Source organism: Perna viridis, chromosome 13 (genome assembly GCF_037379345.1).
Source record: "Perna viridis isolate PV_CMFRI_1.1 ecotype Kerala chromosome 13, ASM3737934v1, whole genome shotgun sequence".
Classification (NCBI taxonomy): Eukaryota; Metazoa; Mollusca; class Bivalvia; order Mytilida; family Mytilidae; genus Perna; species Perna viridis.
Window position 1 is genome coordinate 3,968,974 of NC_142457.1, and position 24,645 is coordinate 3,993,618.

Here is a 24,645-nt window from a genome sequence, read left to right on the forward strand (position 1 = left end):
CTAAAAATCAAAAACACACTTTCATATCCAGGAATTCCCAAAGGGACTCAAGTGATTTACAAAGTTTACTATATATTCAAGCGAACTTATCAAGCATAAGCCGTAATGGAGCATACCCCCCCCCCTTTTCACTCATATCCCCATAAACAAAACCATCCTGTTTGTCTGTTTGGATTCCAAAGGGAGATAATCCAATTTTAGGGTTATACAACTCAATTGATTCGAAATTTCATAGGAAGATTAGACATCAAATGTAGCTGTGCACGAAGAAATATATTACTATTGAAGGTATACAAAGGGAGATAATCCAACTCAAGCATTCTTATCGTCTCATTAACCACTTCCGGATCAAATGGCCACCTCCTATGTGGTACCAAAAAACACACTGAACCTAGACATATGCATTGTAAGTGCATTATTTGTGTTTATTATTGTTAAAAGTAGTCAAAATAAAGCTTTGAATGTGTACTTTAAAATCATATATGCAATTAACTACAAAAGTGTATGAATATTGTTTACATGTGTGAGTAATTTGCCTCCATGCTGTCAGTTAGCAGAAAAGGTAAAAATGTGGATTCTCAGTATTATTTATTCAAGTAAATTTTGTGAAGAATTTCTACAATCATCGTACCATTAGCGTAATAATTTTGGAAGCCATATTTTCCAAGCTTCGCAATGGTATGCAACTTTAAGATGTCATTTGTCCTGGGAATTCACAGTGAAACTGAAAAATTACTTTTTTTAACATGTAAAGTAATAATAACGTTAGAAGTGGTTAATAAGACCTATGCCAAAATACCGCTCAAGTAATATTGAAGAAATTGTATAGGAAGGTTGGTATTGTATGTATAATGCATGAAGCAATATAATTACTCTTAGAGGACTCGAAAGGGAGATAGCTGAAGCAATGCTTCTAGGTAGAATGGCACTATTTCTCATTTTAGGCTGGCCTTTCGTGTCTTTCTCCGAAAGAGTAATCAAGGGAACAAAGGTTATAGCGGTAATCAAAAGAATGTAATCCAGGGACAAAGACCAGAGATGGAAAACAGACATACACAACAAAGAACATAAAGTAACTAACATCATACATACAAAGTAACAATAGCAAATGAGCAACTCGGACTCCACTAAAAACTGGGAGCATGGACCAGGTGCACCGGTGGGATAAGCGTCCTCTGCTTTACTAGAAACACCCGCCGAGAGGTTTGTAGCTCATTCGTCCCTGTTTGTTTGACATAGGAGATACAAGGACCTCTGTTTCGGAGATTGCTTTCGTGTACCCTACATTGTATTTTCAGGTAAATACTTTCGGACGCTGCGATTGGACAAATTGTGCTGATGCCGAAAATGTTTTATTAATTCCAGGCTCTAACATTATTGCACTTTTAAAAAACTGCGTTATATTTTTTGAAAACCATTTTATATAAATATTATGATTTTTAAAAATTTATGTACCATTCGCAGAAAAAGGGGAGAACTTCGACCCCAGACATCGTCTGCTTAAAATACCAAAAGAAACGAGAGGGTTATGCTATGACTTAGCTCACAATTTTAGTTAGGGAAATGAAGATATGACTGGAAAAAAGTCAGTTTATAGCTCCGTCATTGTTTAAAAGGGGTGATTTTATTTTAAGTTTTACTATTGTCGCCTATGGGAAATAAATAGCACCATTCTACCAATACTGTCCCCTTAACTGGCAAAACAAAATGCCTTGCTGCGTTCCGTTTTATTTGCAATTTTTTTTCTAGTTTTCAGACTAACTTCAAGTGCAAGTAAATTGATCTCTATGAAATTGTACCACAATGTCCCTTGACATTCAAAGTCATGCCTGGATTTTCTACTATAAAAATTCTTTTTTACTCTAGCCTGCCCTGCATGTTTTAAACCATATATCTTCGTCTTTTTATTTCAGATTTGATCTTAGACCCTCCTACAATGGTTGCTCTATTAGCCTGTAGTGATTTGAATTATACTGCATAAAAATGAGATTCAAATAATTGATAAACAGATGAAGGTTGTCCATTTTCACTAATTTTTCCCCATCTACTTTTGATAGTTTTATATTTGTTATGTGTTTGATAATACACCGTTCCTCCATTACTCTATGGCAAGCCAAAGTGAACAAAAATCAATATTTTACAATATTAGAAAATAAATTTTTAATTTAACAAATATTTTTTTAATATTAGAAATTCATTTTGTAATATTGAAAATTCATTTTTTTAAATATTACAAATTATTAGAAATTTATTTTGTAGTATTGAAACTTCATTTTTTAATATTTTTAAATTGAATTTGTAATATTAGAAAATATATTTGTAATATTTAAAAAAAATCACTTGGCAATATTGCAAAATCAGGCACATTTTTAATATTACAAAATTATTTTCTAATATTAAAAATCGTAATTGAATATAACAAATCCACTTTTTAATATTATAAATCTTTTTTTTAATATTAGCCCAGGAAAATTCACACTAATGCAGATGGGGTATCAAGGCGAAGTTATAATCAGGCCGGTCGATCAGACTACCTACGTTCGAGTGTACTTATCAAACTATTCACAACTCTTTTGTAATGGACAATGGATTTTTATTCCTCATTTACACTCAAGATAACGAAAAAATGAACACATTGAAACAAACCTACAGGCACACCCTTGTGGAAAAATGCTGACATATTCATGAAACACTTTGCTAATATAAACAAAGACCGGATATATGCATAACTTTCAACAACTTCAATTACAGTGCCAAATTGTCTGTTAGTGGAAAGTATGATATACCTTTTGTGACTTGTCACATGATATTAATCTTGCTGTCTTACAACTAAACCCAAAAATTTGCATCAAATGATGTTGGGGCTTATCAGTATCATGTGTTTTCTTAAGCTGTATGACATGGCCAGTTAAACTGTCAAGTCAATTATAATTCTGCACAGTTGAACATTGTTAAATTCTAGTTTCAATGAAACACAACTAATTTTCCTCTGTGTATACATGTTCAGTGGATCCTGGGAATGATTCCAACCCCAGAAACCTGGCCCTTTTGTGGTAAAATTTTGTTAATTGAAAAAATTTAGGCAACAATGAGCACATGATACCCTGAATACTTAAATTCTGGATAAGAACCCCCAAGAATACACGAGAATATTCATTGCAATCTTCGTTCTGTTTTATCACAAAAGCAGAGGAGAAACTAAGAATATTAAACAATATTTAATGCTTGGTATATACATACCCGCTAAATATGAATGAGTGATGTCAGGGGTTTGAGGGAGCTAGGGTGGACTCAAAACCCTGACTTGGGATGATTGGTATATAAAACTTTAAAAATGTAATGAATGTACAGGGCTTCAATGTTATCACTAAAATTTCTTGCAAAATTACATATATCTAATTGTGGGGGGGAAATTAGAAAGTATTTCTTTCTTCCTCATTAATCCACACCTATTTTCTACACTTGATGATAATTTTTCAAAATTTTTCATATACTCCCTTTTGTTTTATTAATATGAAGTATGTATGAAGCTTGAAAGAGAAATCGCAAAACGCTGACAGGGAATATATTCTTAGCAGAAATTATAATTGACTCGACAGTTTAATTGGTCACATGGTTTGTGTAATCAAATGATACTGATAAGCCCCAACATCATTTTGATGCGAATGTTTGGGTTTAGTTGTAAGACTGCTGATATGAAACAGATCATCGTAACATTACCTCCGGTTAGAAATTCAATTGAATTTTCTAATATTAAGGAATGATTTATTGGTAGTAATATGTAGGTACGGAATTCCAAACTCTTACGTTGTATGGGAGTACGTAATTTCACATTTTTTAGACTTTGTGACCAATCCATCTGAGACCATGCAGTCCACTAGTCATTGTAATATAAATTAAATGTGATTTCACTGATGAAAATAAGAGACAGAATAAACCACTCATATGGGTCATGTTTAGCATGCCAGGCTAAAAATCTAAACTAATCTAATTAGATTGGAGGCAAACATAAAGTAAACAAATTTGTCATCGGTCTTATCTATTTCCCGCTTAAATTCGTCGACTCTTCGTCACATTGAGCTAAGTTACTGCTTTAAAAAATATATTTTGTTTCACCGATGTTTCGACAGCACTCTAACAAAAGGAAGTACAATTTGAAGGTTGATTACGCTAAATCGGATCGCTCAAAATGCAAGTCGTGTCATCAAAATATTGACTGGATTTGAGGATTGGGGTGGTTTTCCTCTCCTGACCATGGACACGCTGGTACCATGGCCACTGTTTCATCATGGATGGGTTTGAAAATTATCTTAACGTGTATCAGGATGAGTGTGAGGATTATGACCACGACATTGAGGAGATTATGGATGGTTTGGATGACCTGAGTGAAGAAGATCGAGATAAGATAGAGTCAATCTGGCAGGCAGCAGTTGTCATTAAAACCGATAATATGAAAGACGAGGACGACGAGAGTGATACGTGTACTGTCGCTTTCAGGCGCGTAGCTGAGGCCAAATTGAAGTGTAGGCAAAATTACGGCAGGGGTTCTGGGGGCCGCTTGAGGCCCCCAGCAGGTTCATGGGGCGAAGCCTCCCCTGTAAAATAGTTGATAACCGTTATATTAAAGTGAGACAAAAGACATCTGATTCATTGTTTGGTTTACTAGATACTGATCAACAACACATCATTATGTTACAGACATTTCACACGTGATTAAGATAAAGGTCAAATTAGAGTCAGACAGAACGACCTAAATTCATTAATTTTAGCCAGATAAATCAAATAAATTAACTTGCTATATTACATCTCTCCCTTACCAGATTGAAACAATTAATTTTTAAAGTCCATTCATAAATTAAAAATGCTAGATAGGATAAAAAATTTCAATAACTTGGCCAGTTTGTAAAATAAAAGAAGAAATCAAAGCCAATTAAAGAATTATGAACACAACGCGAAAAGTCTATAAAGTATCTCATCAGTGTAGTACTTTCATGGATATGTATATCACTTAATCCCAAGGAACAAAAGATTCGCAAGTAATTTTACAAACCATTAAATTCACTTGATCATATACTAAGTAAATAACTTAGATAAACGTGAGCGCTGGGTTATTATGCCTGTTCACTGCTGCACATTATTTCACAATATAATCTTTCATATAGCTAGGCGGTTTCCGAATACGCACTGATCTTCTGAACTCGGGTTCACCTTGTTTATCGTTCAAAATAAATTGTTGTTTATCCAATATTTCATCTACTTCCTCGTCAGATAATCGTTTCTTTCACTTTCTTAAAGAATGACGAGTTTCTTGTAACTTGGTGTTCATCTCTTTGAGCAGTCACCATACTTCCTTTCTTTGCTGTTATTTTGTATGGTTTCGGATTAAATGGAGTTGTCAGCTTGTTCTGTTTATCTTGTTTAAAAGAACAGTATCACCAACTTTTAGATGGGTTGGTTTTGAATGTCTCTCAGCATCCGCGTGCTTCTTCATCTTGTTCTTTCTTGTTTGATCTTTTTTACGAATTTCATAGTCTCTCGATTTCTGAATTAAAGACGGTAGCTTGGTCTTCATCGGTTTACAAAACATTAGTTCGGATGGTGACTTTCCTGTTGTCGCATGTGAAGTTGCTCGGTAATTTCGCAGAAAATTATACATGTCCTGTTTCCAGTTTTTATTTTCTGCATGTGAGGCACGTGTCGCTTTGCCTATACTTCGCATAAAACGTTCACACTCAGCGTTTCCTTGAGGACATAATGGAGTAATTTTTCTGTGTGCAAATCCCATGTACTCTGCGAATTTCTTGAATTCTTGACATTGAAACGGACTTCCGTTATCGGTTTTTACAACGTTCGGTATTCCAAAGATAGAAAACACCTTATTAACCAACGGAATGACTGATTTCGACGATACGCTTGTCAGAGTCTCTACAACAGGGAAGCGAGTATATTCATCCACGATGACCATGATGTAGTATCCACTCGGGAACGGACCTCCAAAATCGATACTAACGTTAGCCCATTTGGTTTCCGGTAATGGAGACATAACTAACGGTTCAGTTGTCTCTGCCGGAGTTGCTGCGAGACACGGTATGCAACTTTTACATTTGGCCTCAACAAATTTGTCGATACCAGGAAAATATACCTTTTCTCGTAATAACTGTTTTGTTCTTACTATGCCCTGGTGGCCTTCATGAGCTATGGCAAACACTTTTTCTTGTAACACTTTCGGAATAACAATTCGGTTGTCGTGTATCAGAAATTCGATATCTGAATTTATGTTGCCTACGGTTAACTCATTTTTCAGTCGAGCAAAGGTATCTAGCGTAGAATTTTTGTAAGATTTGTCGCAACTACCAGATTTCACATATTTTATAACTAGCAATAAATCGGAATCACTTTCAGTTGTTTAGCTATTTCGGTCGAAGTCATCGCTTTCGGTGCCGCATTCGTAGATATGTAATTCACATAATCCTCGGCAATATCAGAGTGATCATTGATTTTAGTGTGACGATTCGGATGCCTTGACATGTAATCTGTTGCGTTCGACTTTCCAGATTTATATTGAACTTTAAAGTCATACGCTTGCAATCGTAATCTCCATCGCTGAATTCGAGCAAGTGGCTTAGAATTCGGATTGTTAAATATGCATTCCAGAGGAAGATGATCTGTGACCAAAGTAAATTGATGTCCATACAGATATAAATGAAAATGTTCGATTGACCTGACTATCGCTAACGCTTCTCTTTCAGTTTGACTGTAGCGATGTTCAACGTCGGTTAATGCACGGCTTGCGTAAGCATTTACCCTACCATCTTGCGTTAATAAAGCGGCTACCCCTACTGGACTTGCATCAACTATGAGCACTGTGGATTTTCGTGGATCGAAATAAGCCATAATTCGTTTATTTGTTAGTTCATTCTTTAGATGATCAAACGATTCTTGTTGTTCCTGTGACCACTTCCACATATTTTCCTTCTTTGTTAACGATCGTAAAGGTTCTGTAATTGTACAATAATCTAGAATTAATCTTCCAACATAGTTCGTCATTGCAAGAAAGCTGCGTACCTCAGACACATTTGTAGGTACAAGTGCGTTTCTTATCGACTCAATTTTCTTCGGACACGCAGAAATACCGTCTGATCCAAAGATATGTCCGTAAAATTCAAATTTGTTCTTGTTGAATTCACATTTCCATTTGTTTAAAGTCGGCCTCTTTTCACGTAATCGTTTGAATAGCTGCTCTAGTCGTGTGTCATGCTCTTCTTGAGTAGATCCGTAAACGATTATGTCATCTGATATATTCCGGACACATGTTAAACCTTCTAGTGCGGTCGAGAGAGTATTTTGAAATTTTTCGGCAGCACTAGTAACTCCAAACCTTGGCCTTTTATACCGTCTCAGACCCACATGCGTGGTAAAAGTTGTTATATTACGCGAGTCGTCAGTCAATTCTAACTGATGATAACCGTTTAGTAAATCTAGCTTACTAAAAACTTTCGCGCCGTTCAAATCTACGATTAAATCGTCGATCGTTGGCGTGATATGGCGTTTCCTTTGAATCGGGCCCTCGACCTTCTCAATAATATCTAAACGTTCGAGTCTTTCCAGCTCTTTTTCCACTTGCTTTCGAACATGAAACGGAATTCGTCGATGCGGTTGTACAACAGGTTTAACAGATTCTTCAATATGTATCTTGACTTGAGTATTCTTAAGCTTTCCGAGACCGTGAAAAATATCGTGATATTGTCTACAAAGCTTGTCACTCTTACTTTCTTCACCAACCTTCGCAATAACGGGCACAATCTCTAGTTCCAACGAAGTGCCGTAACATAATAAGGTACCTGCTGAACCTTCAGAGACATAAAATGATGCCGTCGTGAATTTATTGCGAGATTCAATGGTGGCTTCGAACCTGCCTTTGAAATTCAAATTCATTTTTGAACTATATGCAAATACTTTCAGTTTAGCAATTGACAGTTTTGGTTTTATTTTCATACAGTTAAATGTTTCTTCATCAATAACATTAATGCCGCTTCCGGTATCTACTAGTACGTTGACCTCTGTGGCATTAATTTTGACAGTTATCTTAGGTTGGCTTACCGCATTACTGTTTGATGATAATCCAAACACATATTCACCATCTGAACTTTCATCAGTAATTACTGTCTTATCACAATCGTCTATCTGTTGATTTCGCTTTCGAACGACACATCCTTGCGAAATGATTCCTTTTATTACATTTAGAGCACGTTTTCCCTTTTGCCGGACACTTGCTATCTGCGTGTGGATATTGTCCTCCGCAATTGAAACATTGTTTGGTTCGATGTTCAGTATTTTCACTAGTCTTTCGGTGTTGTTTCTGGTATTTACGCACCGTTTTCTTCTGTAAAGCATTAGTTTGTCCATTCGATTCGGTTTGTTCGATTTCGTTTGCTTGGCGTTCGGATAGTTCGAGAGCTCTTGCAGAAATCAATAGTTGATCGAGTGTAGTATCCTCCCGTAATGCTTTTTTTCTCAAACGTGTTGATGAACATCCTTGTATAATTTGTGATTTCACTTCGCGGTCTGTATTATGGAATTCACAGTTCGTTGCGGGCTGTCTTAGACGGGTATGATATCCATCTATACTTTCGTCAGACCCTTGCTTTGCTTGTCTAAATTTGTAGATTTCATACTCAGTGTTCTTTTTGGGCGAAAAGTAGTCTGTAAGCTTTGCTTTAGCTGCGGCATAGTCTTCACCCGTATCCGCAAGTGTATCAAATATCTCGTTCACCTCTTCTCCAGCATAGTGTAGTAGCAATGCTACGACAGAAAAGTTGGTAACGAGGATGCCATAACTATATTTCGTGTAACTAATCAATGTTATTAATTAATCCACTAGTTAATCAATCCGAGAACCTTTCGCTCGTCGCCATTGTAAAATAGTGGGGAACCGTTATATTAAAGTGAGACAAAAGACATCTGATTCATTGTATGGTTTACAAGATACTGATCAACAACACATCATTATGTTACAGACATTTCACACGAACATTCAAAGTGATTAAGATAAAGGTCAAATTAGAGTCAGACAGAACGACCTAAATTCCTTAAGTTAGCCAGATAAATCAAATAAATTAACTTGCTATATTACACCCCCCCAAGCTCCGCGGAGATAGCGTTTTAGAGCATTATTTATGCCTCTCCTGGATGTATTTTATCCCACCCTCAAAAAATGGCAAAATTAAGTGCAGGCAAAAGCTGTTTTGCCTAACGGCAGCTACGCGCCTGGCTTTGAACAATGGTGGTACATGTTGTTATTCAGGGCGCTAAAACCTAACGAACACGCAGCTTAGATGTCAGACGATTCAATGGTAATACAAAAGTCAAATTGCCAATCAGTAATCGGGAGTTTGAAACAAGCCCAAAACCCGGCAAAAGGACCATACCATCCGACACTCGTGAAACAGAACCAAAAGCCAAAAAGGGAAGACAGTAAATAGTGCTATTAATCTTTCACAGCAAAGCTAACGGTATCTCTCTAGTTCTCCGACAGTCGGTCAATCATGGTGCTCAAGAACTGTATTTTACATTGACAACTCAGTAGTGATCATGGCCGTTGGTTCGGTCTTATTTTTTTTAAAAAACATCCATGCATAATGTCAGGGGCGGATTCAGGGAGGGCGTGGCGGGCATGCCCCCCCCCAAAAAAAATGGCAAAGCATGGGTTATCAAGGGTAGATTTAGACGGTTTCAGGTTAAAACTATAATTACTTGCTAATTTTGTCACAAAGATATCTGCATTACACCCACTCTAGAAGAATATTTCAAAAATTTAAGTCTCCCTTATCTAAAATTCGCCCCTGAATGTTTTTGATAAACTTGCCCAAATGATCATTCAAAGTGTGTTCATTCCAATGAAATTAAAGAAATAGTCCAATACCTTGTTGAATCTTTTATTTACTCCCTAAACTTAACTTATAATTTCGCTCCTCCATATACCTCTAGGATGGCACGAAGTTATGGCGCGGTATCAGGGTCAAACATACATATTTATGAATATGATAAATTCGATTTATTCATATTCGATAAATATTTAAGCATAGGCATAATTAGAATTTTCCATATGCTGAAATATTAAGTAGGACTCCAGCTAAGGATCATGCAAAATGTGATTCATGGGTAAAACGCCTACATATTTTTATTTTTGATATTTTGTTTGAAATGCCATAGTAAACAGAAATTAACATGTGGTTTTTCATACAACCCGTGGTCTTATGAGATAAAAATTATATAGAAAGCACTGTAGATTTCAAAATTAAGGGAGATAACTCTGTAAATGGCACTGGATTTTCAATGCGGATTATCTCCTAAGAGCAGGCAGATTTGAATGAATAATTACACATTTTATAGTTTAGACCCATAAAACAATTTAATTACAAATATTAATGTATGTAGCCTTTTTTGGGGTGTATCACATTTTTCAGATTTTGCATGATTCTTACAAAGACTGCTACTTAAAGCTACGTATTTAAGTTCAGAAATAACTTGTCGTTCATACTTGTAGCATGATTCATCTGACATTTGGGGATATAAACTTGGGAAAGCTAGATCCAAATGCAGGGGCGTAGCTAGGCCTGTTTTAGTTGTACGCAAAATTACGGGGAGGGGTCTTGGAGGGGGGGGATCGCTCAAGGCCCCCAGTGAGTCCGGCAAGGCAAAGCCCTGAGGGAAACTCCTGAATTTTAACGATTTTGGAGCCTGTTTTTCAGAGCCTATACTACGTTCATGGTATGCATATGTGATAAATAACCTTTATTTCATCTTTAAAATGTGTGTTTTTATTTTTGTTACTTTTTCCGAAAGTACGCAACTGCGTATTTGCGTATAGGCAGCTACGCCACTGAAATGCTACATCCTACATGCATGTATGTTTTTCGAACTAATAATCCTTTCGGATATCGAAGGTTTCGAATAGTGGAACAAGTCTTTTCCATGTTTAGTTGGAGACCGTCATCTGAAGTTGATTTTATATCATATTTTGTTAATGTCAATATTTTACCAAAAATAGACAAACTACAAACATTAGGTTGTCGTAATTACAACCCTATTTGTATACAACAAATCGCCCACCTAATGCTAGACAGAAAGGTACTTTACTGGTCCATCCGTAGACAAGTCCGTCGGCCTCTCATAATTTTGTTGTCGGTTAGATACTGTTTTTATTATTTGTGAACCGTCTCGAGTGCGGTAGGTCACACCGAAGACTGAAGCATTACTTTTACGCCAAGTACGCGGTATTTAAGGGGATAGGATGACGAGTCAGAATAATGTGTCCGAGATGGGTGAAAGCCTACCGAGAAGTGGTATGAATGCCAATGTGATAGTCATCCACCAAATTGTTGTATAATACTAGTAACGAAATTGTTTAAGTATAAAAAAAAAAAAAAGGTTTGGCCTGACTGGATTAAAGCATGATGAGATCTATCTCTGTTAAAAATTTTCGTTTTAATTTGTTAAGCCATGATGGAGTTTTAGCCCTTTTTAGCTCACCTTGCCGAAGGCCATGTGAGCTATTGCCATCACTTGGCATGCGTCGTAGTCCGTTATCGTTAACAATTTTTCAAAACTCTTCTCCTCTGATACTACTTGACCAATTGAAATCAAACTTGGTAAGAATGTTCCTTTGGGTATTCTGCATAGAACTGATGTGGGGATTTTTGATCCGACGAAAAACATGACCGCCGTTACTAAAATAGACCATAGGGGTCAGACAGTAGTTTCTCTAAAACGGTTAGGTTTAGCCAAATTCTGACAGGGTAAAAGTGTTCAGCATAATGAGATCTATCTGCGGTCAAATTTTCATGTTATTCTTATTAAGCCATGTTGGAGTTATTGCCCTTTTTCAACGTTTTTTTTTGCTATTTTAAATGTTATTTCTTTCAAAAATCTTCTCCTCTGACACTATTTTACCAATTGAAACAAAACTCGGTATAAGTGTTTCTTGGGGTATCCTGCATAGAATTGAAGTGTGGTTTTTTTGATCCGTCGAAAACATGACCACTTTCCTAAACATAGAACATAGGGTCCAGACAGTAGTTTTTCACATATATCTTGTCAAACGCCTTCTTATAAGAGTTATTGCCCTTGACAGGGAAAAATGACAGGTTTTTGTTACAGTTTTCAGCCAATGTCTTTAAAACTATGATAGATTTAGACTTTCATTTGCTGAAATGATCCTTGTGATAAGTCCTATCAAAGTATTCTTGAGTCAAAATTGTTGGACAACTTTTTGTTTAATTTATTGCCCTTGAAAGGCAACATTTAACAAGGTGAGCGATTCAGGCTCCTCGGAGCCCCTTGTTTTGTACAGGAAACCCTGTGAATATTGATCCCTTGCACTTTTAAACTTGCTCCAGCAAAGCAAATTAATTATGTCATAATCAGCCTACGGAGCTAGTGAGAAACGGTTGTAAGCTCAAGCATATCTTATTCATCTCGATGAATTATTTATAACAAAGTTCTATCATGACTATTAATGATAACCAGATGAACATTAAGTAATTGCAAAACGTATTTTGAGTCTCGGAAATTTTAATTTCATTTTTTTCTCAGCTAAAGTAATTTTAAAAGGAAGGTAAACTTTAGACCTAAATGTAGTGTATAAACTTGCAGAGTAAATATTCTTAGCTTAGACTTTAATGAAATTCATTTGAGTCAATCATGGGCTACATAAGATTCAGCAATAAACAATCAACTGTTTCATTGAAGTACAACATACATGAGACCGGCCCTTTTTTGGCGATCAAATACAGAAAACAATGAAAGAAAAGGAAATGACCGACTAGATGTATAGACAAACGTTAAATACTGAACAAAATAAAAAATAACCCCCCCCCAAAAAAAAAAAAAAAAAAAAAAAAAAAAAAAAAACAGATGTGCCGTTCCACCTCCGTCTTTAAAGTATAAGACTGCTTTTGTATTTTGTACGATTTCTTTCTGAACATAAATAAATATAAACATTTTGAAATTTCATTTGTTCGCAATCAGAGCTGTTTTCTGTCCGACATTGTAAGCGGATTATCCCGCAAAAAGTCGTGTGCTGCAACATGGACACGATTTACAGATGATTCATCAACAATTGCTTCAAAATCAATCTCTCATCGGGAAATGCCATTTGAAGGTAGAATATGCGAGATCGGGTCGCTCAAAGTACAAATCTTGCTTTCAAAATATTGCAAACAAGGATCTGAGGATTGAAGTGATCTTCCAGTCTTGGCCTTGGACACGCTGGTACCATGATCACTGTTTCATCATGGATAGGTTTGAAGACTATGTTGATGAATATAAGGATGAGTTTGAAGAATATGATCACGACACTGAGGAGATTATGGATGGTTTGGACGACCTTACTGAAGGTGATAGGGATGACATCGAGTCTACCTGGCAGGCAGCAATCGATACTTACACTGGCAACTTTGAGGACTTTAAAGATGATACTTTTGTTTTCAGCAATGATGCCAATAAATCAAAGGTGACAGACGGAAGTTCTGAACACAATTCCACCAAGGTTAAATCAAGGTTATAGCGGTAATCAAAAGAATGCAATCCAGGGACAAAGACCAGACACGGAAAACAGACACACACAACAAAGAACATTGAGTAACTAAAAGCATACATACAAAGTAACAAAAGTAAATGGGCAACTTGGACTCCCCTAAAAACTGGGAGCATGGACCAGGTGTACCGGTAGGGTAAGCGTCCTCTGCTTTTCTAGAAACACCCGGCTAGTTGCTCATAAAAAGTCAAGTCCGGGGTAGACAAAAGAGGAAAGGAAAACTATGACCCGTTGAATAAATCAGTTTTCATGGCGCAGATGGATACACCGTAACGATCCACTAGTTAATGATGACGGCCATAAAACTTTTTTAGTGATGACTTAAATCTTGTAGCAACATAACCCTGCTCCAGAAGCCTATTTGTTAGAATTCTAGCGCGATACAAAAAGTCTGCGTAGTCTCGACAAGCTCTGACATAACGTATGAGTTGTGATATGAACACTCCATACGCAGGTGCTGAAGGGATGTTGCCACAGATGAAAGGAAATTTTACAATTTTGAATGAAAAGTCATCACGTTTGTCATTAAGTTTGGTCAATAGTTTTCCTTTACCATCGATTTCTAAGTGTATGTCAAGATATGGCGCCGACTTTACAGTGTCTGTAGTATCCTTTATTTCAAGTTCTTTGGGGTAGATGCGATGTATCAAATCCCCAAAATTAGGATTGTTTAAAGATAATACGTCATCTATATAGCGGAAACTGAGATTAAAGGATCTAGCTAAACGATATTCTTTCTTTCGGATCCGATCAGCTATAAAGTCAGCCTCATAAGAGGGAAGAAATAGGTTAGCAAGTAGAGGAGCACAATTTGTTCCCATTGGAATGCCGACCGTTTGTTGAAAAACGCGTCCACCACACTGGACAAATATGTTGTCGATTAAAAATTCCAGCATTTTGTAAACATCTTCTTCTGTATATTTGGAAGATGATTTGGAATTATTTCTTACAAAGTATGAGGAATCTCTACCAAGAACTAAATATTTGTATCTAGGTGTACCATCTTCTTTGGCAAAACAACGATGTATAATGTTTTTAAGTCGGGATTTTAACTGAGTATGTGGAATAGAAGTATACAGTGTTGAAAAATCATAGGTTTTAATGTTATTATATTCTGATAATAGTCTTGAACTGATTGTCTCCAAAAGATCTTTTGATTTTTTTCAGGATCCACATTGAGTTAATACCACTGAGGGAGTAACAAGTGTTGTGGTAGGACTGCAAACCCTCATTGACAGCTCTGAGTATAGAAGTTAAAAGTTTTGAAAGAGGTTTGGTGGTACATTTTGCAGATCTAGCTATGTAACGTTGTTTGTATAGATTCTTGTGGAGTTTAGGAATCCAGTACATAGACGGTAAATTACAGTCATCGTCCTTGGTAGTGAGACCAAAAGAGGATAGCACAGATTTATGGTTTTCCACAATTTCTTCTATGGAGAGTGTGGTAGCAGTATAGGTCTTATAACTGCTATTATTTTCTACGTCTACCTCTAATAATAAACATTGGATGTAAAACGATTGCAGACAAAACAATGTTGTTTTGGGCTTTGTCTGCTGGTACGACAACAAATTTGTCATATATAGTAGACAATGTTTTTGCTACATCAAGGTCCTTGAAACTGATGTAGCATTGGCACTCATTGAACTACTTAAAACTTTCATTCGTTTCAAAATTAATGATCTCACGTCCTTTAACCACCCTGACAGAGAATCAATGTCTTCTTGTTCTCGTTTTATCCATTTTCTTGCGTAGTCCTCCACGGCATCCATACGAAGTTTAAAGTTATAATTCCAATTTATTGAGCGCGGAAAAAAGAAGAACAGTAAGTTGTGCTTCACACTTATGAGTATATATTATATTCAGATTAGAAAGAATTGTTTGGATGTTGTAGTTTGATAAAATTATATAAGTTACTTAACCCTTCTTACGTCAAAAATAGTAACTACGTCTATAAAAACAGGTTCTTAGATGTTTTTTCCCTAATACTTTCTCTTTCTTATAAATACAGGCAACTAAAACGATGCTGCATGTAATTGTATTAAGTTTTAGATTACGCGTCAATAACTTTTTCATTCTTTTTTTCATTTCAGATTTGGATACCAACCCTCACTGATGTGATATAGAACCATTATTAGTTCCCCTTTTTAGACTTCAGACTTAAGGAGGTAGACCTAGGGTAAGGGAAAGAGTAATCAAGGGAACCAAGGTTATAGCGGTAATCAAAAGAATGTAATCCAGGGACAAAGACCAGACATGGAAAACAGACATACACAACAAAGAACATTGAGTAACTAAAAGCATACATACAAAGTAACAAAAGTAAATGGGCAACTTGGACTCCCCTAAAAACTGGGAGCATGGACCAGGTGCACCGGTAGGGTAAGTTTGGTCAATAGTTTTCCTTGAAACTCTTGAAATCAGCGATATGTCTGTTTTATATTCAATTTAACCAAGGCCTACCAAGCTTAAAGCCTTTCATTTGAGAAAGAAATGAAATCAGTCCAAGTTACTTTTATGATTACATGAGATTGATGTAAAATGCTGATTACAAACATTCCAATAATTTGAAAGAGTTGTGTCCCTTACCCTAGATCTATCTCCTTAAGGCACAGTTATTCTATATAATAATGTCATTTGTTAAAAGTGTGTGTTAAAATTTTAAGTCATGACTTTTTACTGTTGTTATTGGACGTCAAATCATTTGTTCAAGATATTGATGAACCAATTTTACCATATAGCAGTTTTGATATACTAAACAAAAATAGCTATATAATTCTATGGATGTCTTCAAATTCCATCTTTTGTCTGCATTGATTAAATATGGTTATAAAACATGAATTTTGGTTTTACTTTATGTTTTATCATTGCAACAATGGGAACAAATCTTACCTCTCTACTTGCTGACGTATTCCTTCACTCTTGTGAGGCTGACTTTATAGCTGATCCAAAAGAAGGAACATCATTTAGCTAGATCCTTTCATCTCAATTTCCGCTATATACTCTGTAGATGACGTATTTTCATTAAACAATCCTAGTTTCGGGGATTTGATACATCGCATCTACCAAACAACTTAAGATAAAGTATACTACAGACACTGTGAAGTCAGCGTCATATCTTGACCTACACTCAGAATCGATGGTAAAGGAAAACTATTGACACACGCGATGACTTTTCATTTCGTATTACCAACTTTCTTTTCATCTGTGGCAACTCACATGTTATGCCAGAGCTTGCCGTAACTACGCAAACTTTTTGTAACCGCTAGATTTCTTGCAATTAGGCTTCTGGAACAGGGTTATGTTGCTACAAGATTGAAGTCGTCACAGTAGAAGTTTTGTGATCGTCATCATGATCTCGTGGATCGTTACGGTGTATCCACCTGTACCATAACCGATTTGTTCAACGTGTCATAGTTTTCCTTTCCTCTTTCATCTACTCTTGATTTAATGTTTTTATGAGCAACTGGGCGGGTGATTCTAGTTAAGCAGTGCAACTGGTCCATGCTTCCAGTTTTTAGTGGAGTCCGAGTTTCTCATTTACTTTTGTTGCTTTGTATGTATTGTTTTGGTTATTTTAGATTCTTTGTTGAACGTGTCTGTTTTCCATGTCTGGCCTTTGTTCCTGGATTGCATTCTTTTGATTTCCGGTAGAATCTTGGTTCTCTTGTTTACTCGTTTTGTTTTGTGTGTTAATTGTAGCATGACTGACCTGCTGTAAATGATGACTCGTGGATTCATTGATTTATGGAATGTCATAGTCATAGTTTTCCTGTCCTCTTTCGTCTGTCCCGGATGTAACATCGGTGGGACTTTCTAGAGAGACAGAAAACGCTTACCTGTGCACCTGTCCTTGAGACCAGTTACCCCAAAAACAAAATAATGATGGTCAATATACTGTCCATTGTTTTCATGGTCAAAGTCTGGAAAAACAGTTATATCCTTTAACAAAACATAATGTTCCAGACAACAGAAAAGCAACAACAGTCTCGCTACAAAATTTTAAATAATATTTGTAAGAGACAAACTATGTTAATGAAGGCATTATTAATTATAAAATATTTTTTTTTTTTTTGATAAACGTCTTTTTTTAATGATAGTTTTTTTAAGCATGCGATAAAACTTGTTAGGCTTGTTTCCAGAAGGGTCTTAGATTTGTACGCATGGAGTTTAGATTAATACTTTTGAATTGAAGTATTCGTCTAAAACAACAAAACTGCCAATAATATTTCCGTTAAGTGGTGACAATAGGTTTGAGAGCATGTTTTTCATATTCTACCTCAGGACCGGATCCAGGATTAATGGATTAGTGGGGGCGCAGAGTCAAAATTTTTTGAGGTTACTAAATTTTTTTATATATTCTTCTAGAGTTGGTGCAAGGTAGATATCGTTTGTGGTAAAATTAGCGAGAAATTATAGTTTCAACCTAAAACCGCGTAAATCTACCCCTGTCAACCCATGCTTTGCAAATTTTAGGGGGACACGCCCGCCACGCCCCTGCCTGAATCCGCCACTGTTTTACCTATACTGCTACTTAAAATGTAAGTAGTAATACCTACAATTGAATAAATAACTCTTCCTAAAATATGTCATTCGATCCCGAAAATTAGGGGAAGTATATACCTGTCTTTATTAAACGTTTTGGATGCATGAAGTTTAGTGCGATATAAAACCTGGCTTTATTCCATTGTTTCCGATATCAAAAATACCTGGACTTAATTGTGACCAGTAATTTTATTATTTTCCTTTATTTACTACGGAAAATTAATTTTATTTGATAAATTCCTGTGAAATAATTTTGCCTGAATGGACCAGGATCCAACCTTTATCGCCACTGTTCAATTATAATCTGAAGCTCTAATTTTGCTGGGCGCACTTCCGGGGGAAGTTGTAACATAGTCCCATTAAATTTTCCACCTTGCAATTTGGTTAAGAAGGCAGAAAGGTAATCAAAACTGACCATTTCGAAACGTAATAACCTTTATAAAATTTGCTAAATGCTCTGAATACAGAGATAATCACCAGGCAAAAACATCCCCACTAGAGAAATCCAAATCATAATTACCATTGTCCAATGAATTCCACATAAGAGGCGTCAATTTGAAAAAAATAGTTGTAAATGTAAAATTGATCGTAAGTTATGAGGTAACAATGATATTTTCTGTTATGATGTCATTACTTACGATCAACTTTACACTTACGACTTTTTGTGAAATTGATGCCTGTGGCCTTCCATTACGCACATGGGTTCTAGATTGTCTGATATTAGCGACAAATGTAAGAGAACGTGAGGTTGGGATACGGAACGCCATGACTGTCTTAAATGTTGATTTTTTAGGTACACATTTTTTGTAAAAAATGAAGATTTCATGCAAAGAAATATACTGAATAGCACTGAATATAATTTATAAATACTACTGAACATATATAAATACTACTGAACAACATATAAATACTGCTGAACATATATAAATACTACTGAACAACATATAAATACTGCTGAACATATATAAATACTACTGAACATATATAAATACTACTGAACAACATATAAATACTGCTGAACATATATAAATACTGCTGAACATATATAAATACTACTGAACAACATATAAATACTACTGAACATATATAAATACTACTGAACAACATATTAAAACGCTTAAAGCACTGAACATATACATATATCGATCAATATCAGAAGACAGTCGGGGCTGTCCATAGTGTGATGTTTTTTTTTTTTTTTTGTTTCTTGTTGTTTGTTTGTTTTTTCTTTTTTTTTTTTTTTTTTTTTTTTTTTTTTTTTTTTTTTTTTTATTGGACACTCTGATCAGTTCGACTTTCCTACTTATAATATAGTCCCCGCTGAAATTGAAAAAAAAATGCCAGGTAGTCTCTTAAATTTCAGATTAAAAATATGACAAAATAGCACCCACAATAGTAAAAAATATCTAAATAACATGTTTATCATTGTACTTTACTACAAGCATAGACAAGTGACAAGTCAAACGACATCTGGATACGACGGTTGATTTTAGACTATGTGCGAGTCCGAAGTATGACAATGTTGGTTTAATTTGACAATGCTTAAAACCGTATGCTTTTTATATCATGTACATGTAATACAATAAAATGTTATCTCTGACTTCCATCAATTTGATATAACAACTACTAAAAAAGGAAAACATTTTGATATTGCTTTTCGTATAACAATCAGGCGGGTTCGCAGGATTGTGTGGCTATGTAATACTCCTATCTATGCACAGTACTTAAAGGCCTTTTATCATCGTCAATTGTCATCTCTTTTTAAATTCGATATAACCGCGCAAATGTTGTAAAACTTCCGAATAAACCATTTTATATATCAATCATGTTAAATTCATTTAAACGTTGATACCGCACTTTTCATAGGGGTCTCCCAATTTTCTTCAATCCATTTTTCCGTGCAGACAAACACTTTATGAATGTTCCTCGCTTTTCCAGATATATACGAGTTCTTAGCAACCGATAGTTTATCTACTTTTGGTTCATTCACGTCATACACACAACATTTGTCTCCTTGGCACATGTCAGCATCTACGAAAAAACACTTGCCCTTCAACCTATAAGGCGCAAATTTTAGACATAAATTGGTTAATTCTTCAAGCTCTCCAAGATTCAAACTAAAACTTTTATAATCTCGGAAACGTTTCATCCTGGGACCTGGAATATCTTCAAGTTCCAAACAAGAGTTCACACAAGATAAATAGTACATTAAATGCGCCCGGTAGTCGCTCGGAACAGATGCGCTGACGCCATTGATGTTAAGTCCAGCAGATGACATACCACTAAAAAATATGTTTGAAAATATTTAGTCCTTGAAATTTAAACAGTAGTTACGGGTATTGCAGCAACGAAACTTACGGTTGTTGTGCATATAATGAAATAGAGAAGTTATGCTTCGGTTAGTCTACAACACACTTGGTATATTCGTTCGTTTTTAAACCGGTCCATTAAATTAATAGCTCATTCAAATAGCTTCTTCAGTTTTCAGAAAATGATGATGTTAGTTATTGCCGCATTGAATGGGTTTTTTTGTATGCGGGTTGGTTGAAAACCCCATGGTATGATCGGCTTGTTAGTAGGTGATCAAATTTTCATGTTGCGTGAAGATATGTTTTTAATGAAACTGAGACGCCTTTATAGCATCCTAAGATTTTAGATAATGAGAAATGCAATCGAAACTAAGTTTAAAATTGTTTTTCAGTATCAAATTATTTCAAACTTAAATGTATTCCCAATGATAATAGCCAAAATGATAAGTCATGCATATTAATTACGATAAATTCACAACACGTTCGAGCATGTGCCTTCATAGACTTTAATTTTACAGTCAAACCTGTTTTAAATTATGGACCACCTGTGATAACTGCAGTTTATACCTGGAATGATTTTTTTTTATTTAAAGTCACCGTGTAAAATATTACCTATATATAAAGACCGCATGTCTTGTGCATGCAACCATTTTGAAATGTTAGGTCTGACAGTAGTACAGTACATTTTTAAACTTTTCTAATGACAAACGACGGTGTTATGATTTTAATTATAATAATTATAATACAATGCTTATCAGAAAGATGTACATGAAATTAAGGATACCCAAAACATGTGTTTTCATTGTCGATTTGCCGCGAATGATCTACAATATTGCGTTCTTTCTGTTCATAAAACCAGGGGCGGATTTAGGCGGGGCGTGACGGGGGTGCAAATTTGCAAAGCATGGGTTGTAAGAGGTAGATTTACGCGGCTTTAGGTTGAAACTTTTACTTTTACCTCAACAAAATTTTCGCCTTACTCCGCTGGGCGAAATTTTAACTGTGCCCCCCCCCCCCAATCTAAATTCCCGGATACGCCCCTGGAGACTTAATCGTCTCTAATGGTCAGGCAAACACGTACATTGGTATAATCGTCTCTAATGGCATGCAAGCACTAACATTGGTATAATCGTCTCTAATGGCCAGGCAAGCACTAATATTGGTATAATCCTCTCTTATGGTCAGGCAAGCATTGGTAGACACCACTTCAACCACATTATCAACATATGTGGATCCATTGTGATCGAAAATATCCCCGGAAATCGTTGGACCGAGTCCCTTCTTAGTCCATGTACCTCTTTCTCTTTTTCTTTGCTTGATTCGATATTGATTATCATGTTTTGTCAAGAAAGTCTATTTATAGACTAAACTTGACTTAGAGGTCGTCAATCAAGATAGACATTTCAACATATAACTACCAAAATAACACTCCACTGGTTATTCTCCTTGCCAAGTTTACATTAAGATATCGCTCCGCCGCCGATCATACTCCATGTTAAATATGTGATGTTTACTTTATATACGACATGGGCGTGTAACGATATTAAGGCTATTTAATATGTGTAGAACTGCAAGATTTCAATGATTATATGATATTAACTATTTAAATTTGGACGCAGAGAGCTGGACTATTTTGTCAAATTGACCCGAACATTCACAGGGAGGAAAGCTCAATAGAAATTTGCCAATTTATTTCCCTCGATCTGACCCTTTTAATACCTATAACAGGGCCAATATGAAATTACATATTTATTAACATATAATATATCACACCCACAGACTTATATTGCATACCTTATATCACACGCCTAAACTTATATTGCATACTGTATATCACGACCATGGACCTATATCACATTTTATTAACCAACTACCCAAAATACGTTAAAATATGTCAAAAATTGACCAATTAATATGAATTCAAACCGGGCGTCTATACGGGGCCAATATGAAAAAAGGGTGTCAATACGACATCATAACTTCCGGTCATTTTGAGTTATAATTGGATTTCATGAATTTTGATCACCAGGACTAAAAGCTGCAGAGACACCAAAAAGTCTTCCATTTTATACAAAAAGTAAATTTAAGACTGATTAATGCAAATAAAGCTACATGTTCTTGGTAAAACATGAAAACAACTGTTCTACAAATTATCTAGTTGCGTTGGTTAATAAAATTGTCAATAAATATGTAATTTCACATTGGCTCTGTTTTAGGTTTTGGTCAATCATATTGGCCTCGACAGCCGTATTGGGCCTCGGCGATGCCTCGGGACCAATATGACGGCCTCGACCAATATGATAGACCTCAAACCTGTAACAGGGCCGATATGAAATTACATATTCATTAACATATACTCTAAATCACACCCATAGACCTATATGGCATACCCAATATCACACCCCTAAACATATATTGCATATCATATATCACACCTTGCACAGAACACATTGAAGTACATTTTGTAGAGATAAAATATAAGAAAGAATGAACATGACATGCAAAAATCTGTTTGATATGCAGAATCAACCCTCGACCTATATCACCCCGCGGGCCAATGACCCCTGATTTGAGATAGGAGTCTCTTGTTGATACTGCATGTGATTTTGGTATATACTATTCAGTATGGAATTTAAAGAATTAGTAATACCATGTACATGTGTATTATATCTATATAAGTCATAACTGATTATCAATATGGTTCTTTTTAGTACATTGTCAAGATATACCAGATACATTTATTTAGAAAGCATATCATAAATTGAGAAACAAGATTTTCATGACACAAGAAAGCCACTGTTATGTTAGAAATTCTGTGGCCATGAAAGTGCATTGAAAATGTGTTGATATCAAGGCTACCAAAAGTAGACCTTTTCTAAGAGCTGATTTTCATGGACATTCTTAAATGTACAATGTGCTAAGTAAGTGTTGAAGGTATACATTATTTATTCATATACTTTGTATGTACACTGGTATTTAAACTTTTCAAAACTGGTGATAGGTATACTGTTTTTATTGCTAGTGTAGAACAGTATAGTCGTATTTCTTAGCAAAATTTGCAGTTTAAATTTGTATGTCTGTGAACAAGAAATTTACACTGAAAATTACAAAAATACATGTGCATGTACTCTAACTATGGTTACTGGCATATGCAGCACAGTATCAATTAAAGATTTCATACATGAAATTATGATATTTGTAATATAGTTATACAGGTATCTAATTTGTTTTCTTCTTTACAATGTGACATTAATTGCTCATAGATAAATCAACATTCAGGTTCAGGGATTGATTCAGAGATTTTGAAATGAAGGTCCAAACATCATTATAAATCAGCAGGTGGCTAAAATCATACATGTAAGAAGCCCTAAAGCAATGTCCTTAGCAAGATTTCCATTTTCTGTATTTAGAAGGTTTTTGTCTGGTAAATGAAATGACGTTTAAGCTTATCATTTCAAACCACTTTTTATGATTTATCTGGTTATGAGATGTTGTTTTAACAATTACAGGTGAAAAGTAACCTGTTCTTCTCTTACTTACATGTATGTTACCTGTTATTAATAGTTATTGAAACAAAGATGTGCTCATGAAATACACTGTGCATTTTTGTAAAGTTTGTTATGTTATTTCAGATAAATTTGAATTATTTTAGAGAAAGAAATGTTTATTTTTTTCTTAATTAATACAGCTGATAGAGATCAACGTACGTGTACAATCAGGAATACCAAAAGCAATAATACAATAGAAGATAAAAAAATATACATTGATAAACGGACTGTATAAATATACACTGCGTTAAAACAAATGGATATTCTTTAAAAGGACTAAGTTTTGATCGTTTTATTTAGCTTACAATTTGGATACATGAATGTTTTTGATTACTTTGAGGTCTTCCTTGACTCAGTGCCTCAGCACTTTGATTAAATTTAATTTACTATATCTATGATCGATTGGTACAAATGTATTTCAACAGTTACTTAACTAACAAATGACACACACAGACACAGATAGATATATAGAGGGAACGACCAAAAAATTTGCATGCAAATTTGACAGTTCAAACATCGTTGGGAATTTTTCAGACCCTTCTATAAGTTTTCGTTATCTTCCCTGTATCAATTTGATCCGATGGAGCAGTGTAGTGAAGAGAGTCGTCACATTCTGAGACGTTGTATAATATTGATTTGTTGTGACAT

At 35.3% G+C, this 24,645-nt stretch overlaps 1 protein-coding gene across 1 annotated transcript; it reads left to right on the forward strand.

The window, feature by feature from the left end:
- Positions 1–70: 70 nt before the first annotated feature.
- On the forward strand, positions 71–4,606 carry LOC148599293 (uncharacterized). Its single transcript, XM_088557198.1, has 2 exons — positions 71–406; positions 2,463–4,606. The coding sequence occupies exon 2, from the start codon at positions 4,289–4,291 to the stop codon at positions 4,604–4,606; it is 318 nt and encodes a 105-aa protein (XP_088413324.1). The 5' UTR covers positions 71–406; positions 2,463–4,288.
- Positions 4,607–24,645: the final 20,039 nt, after the last annotated feature.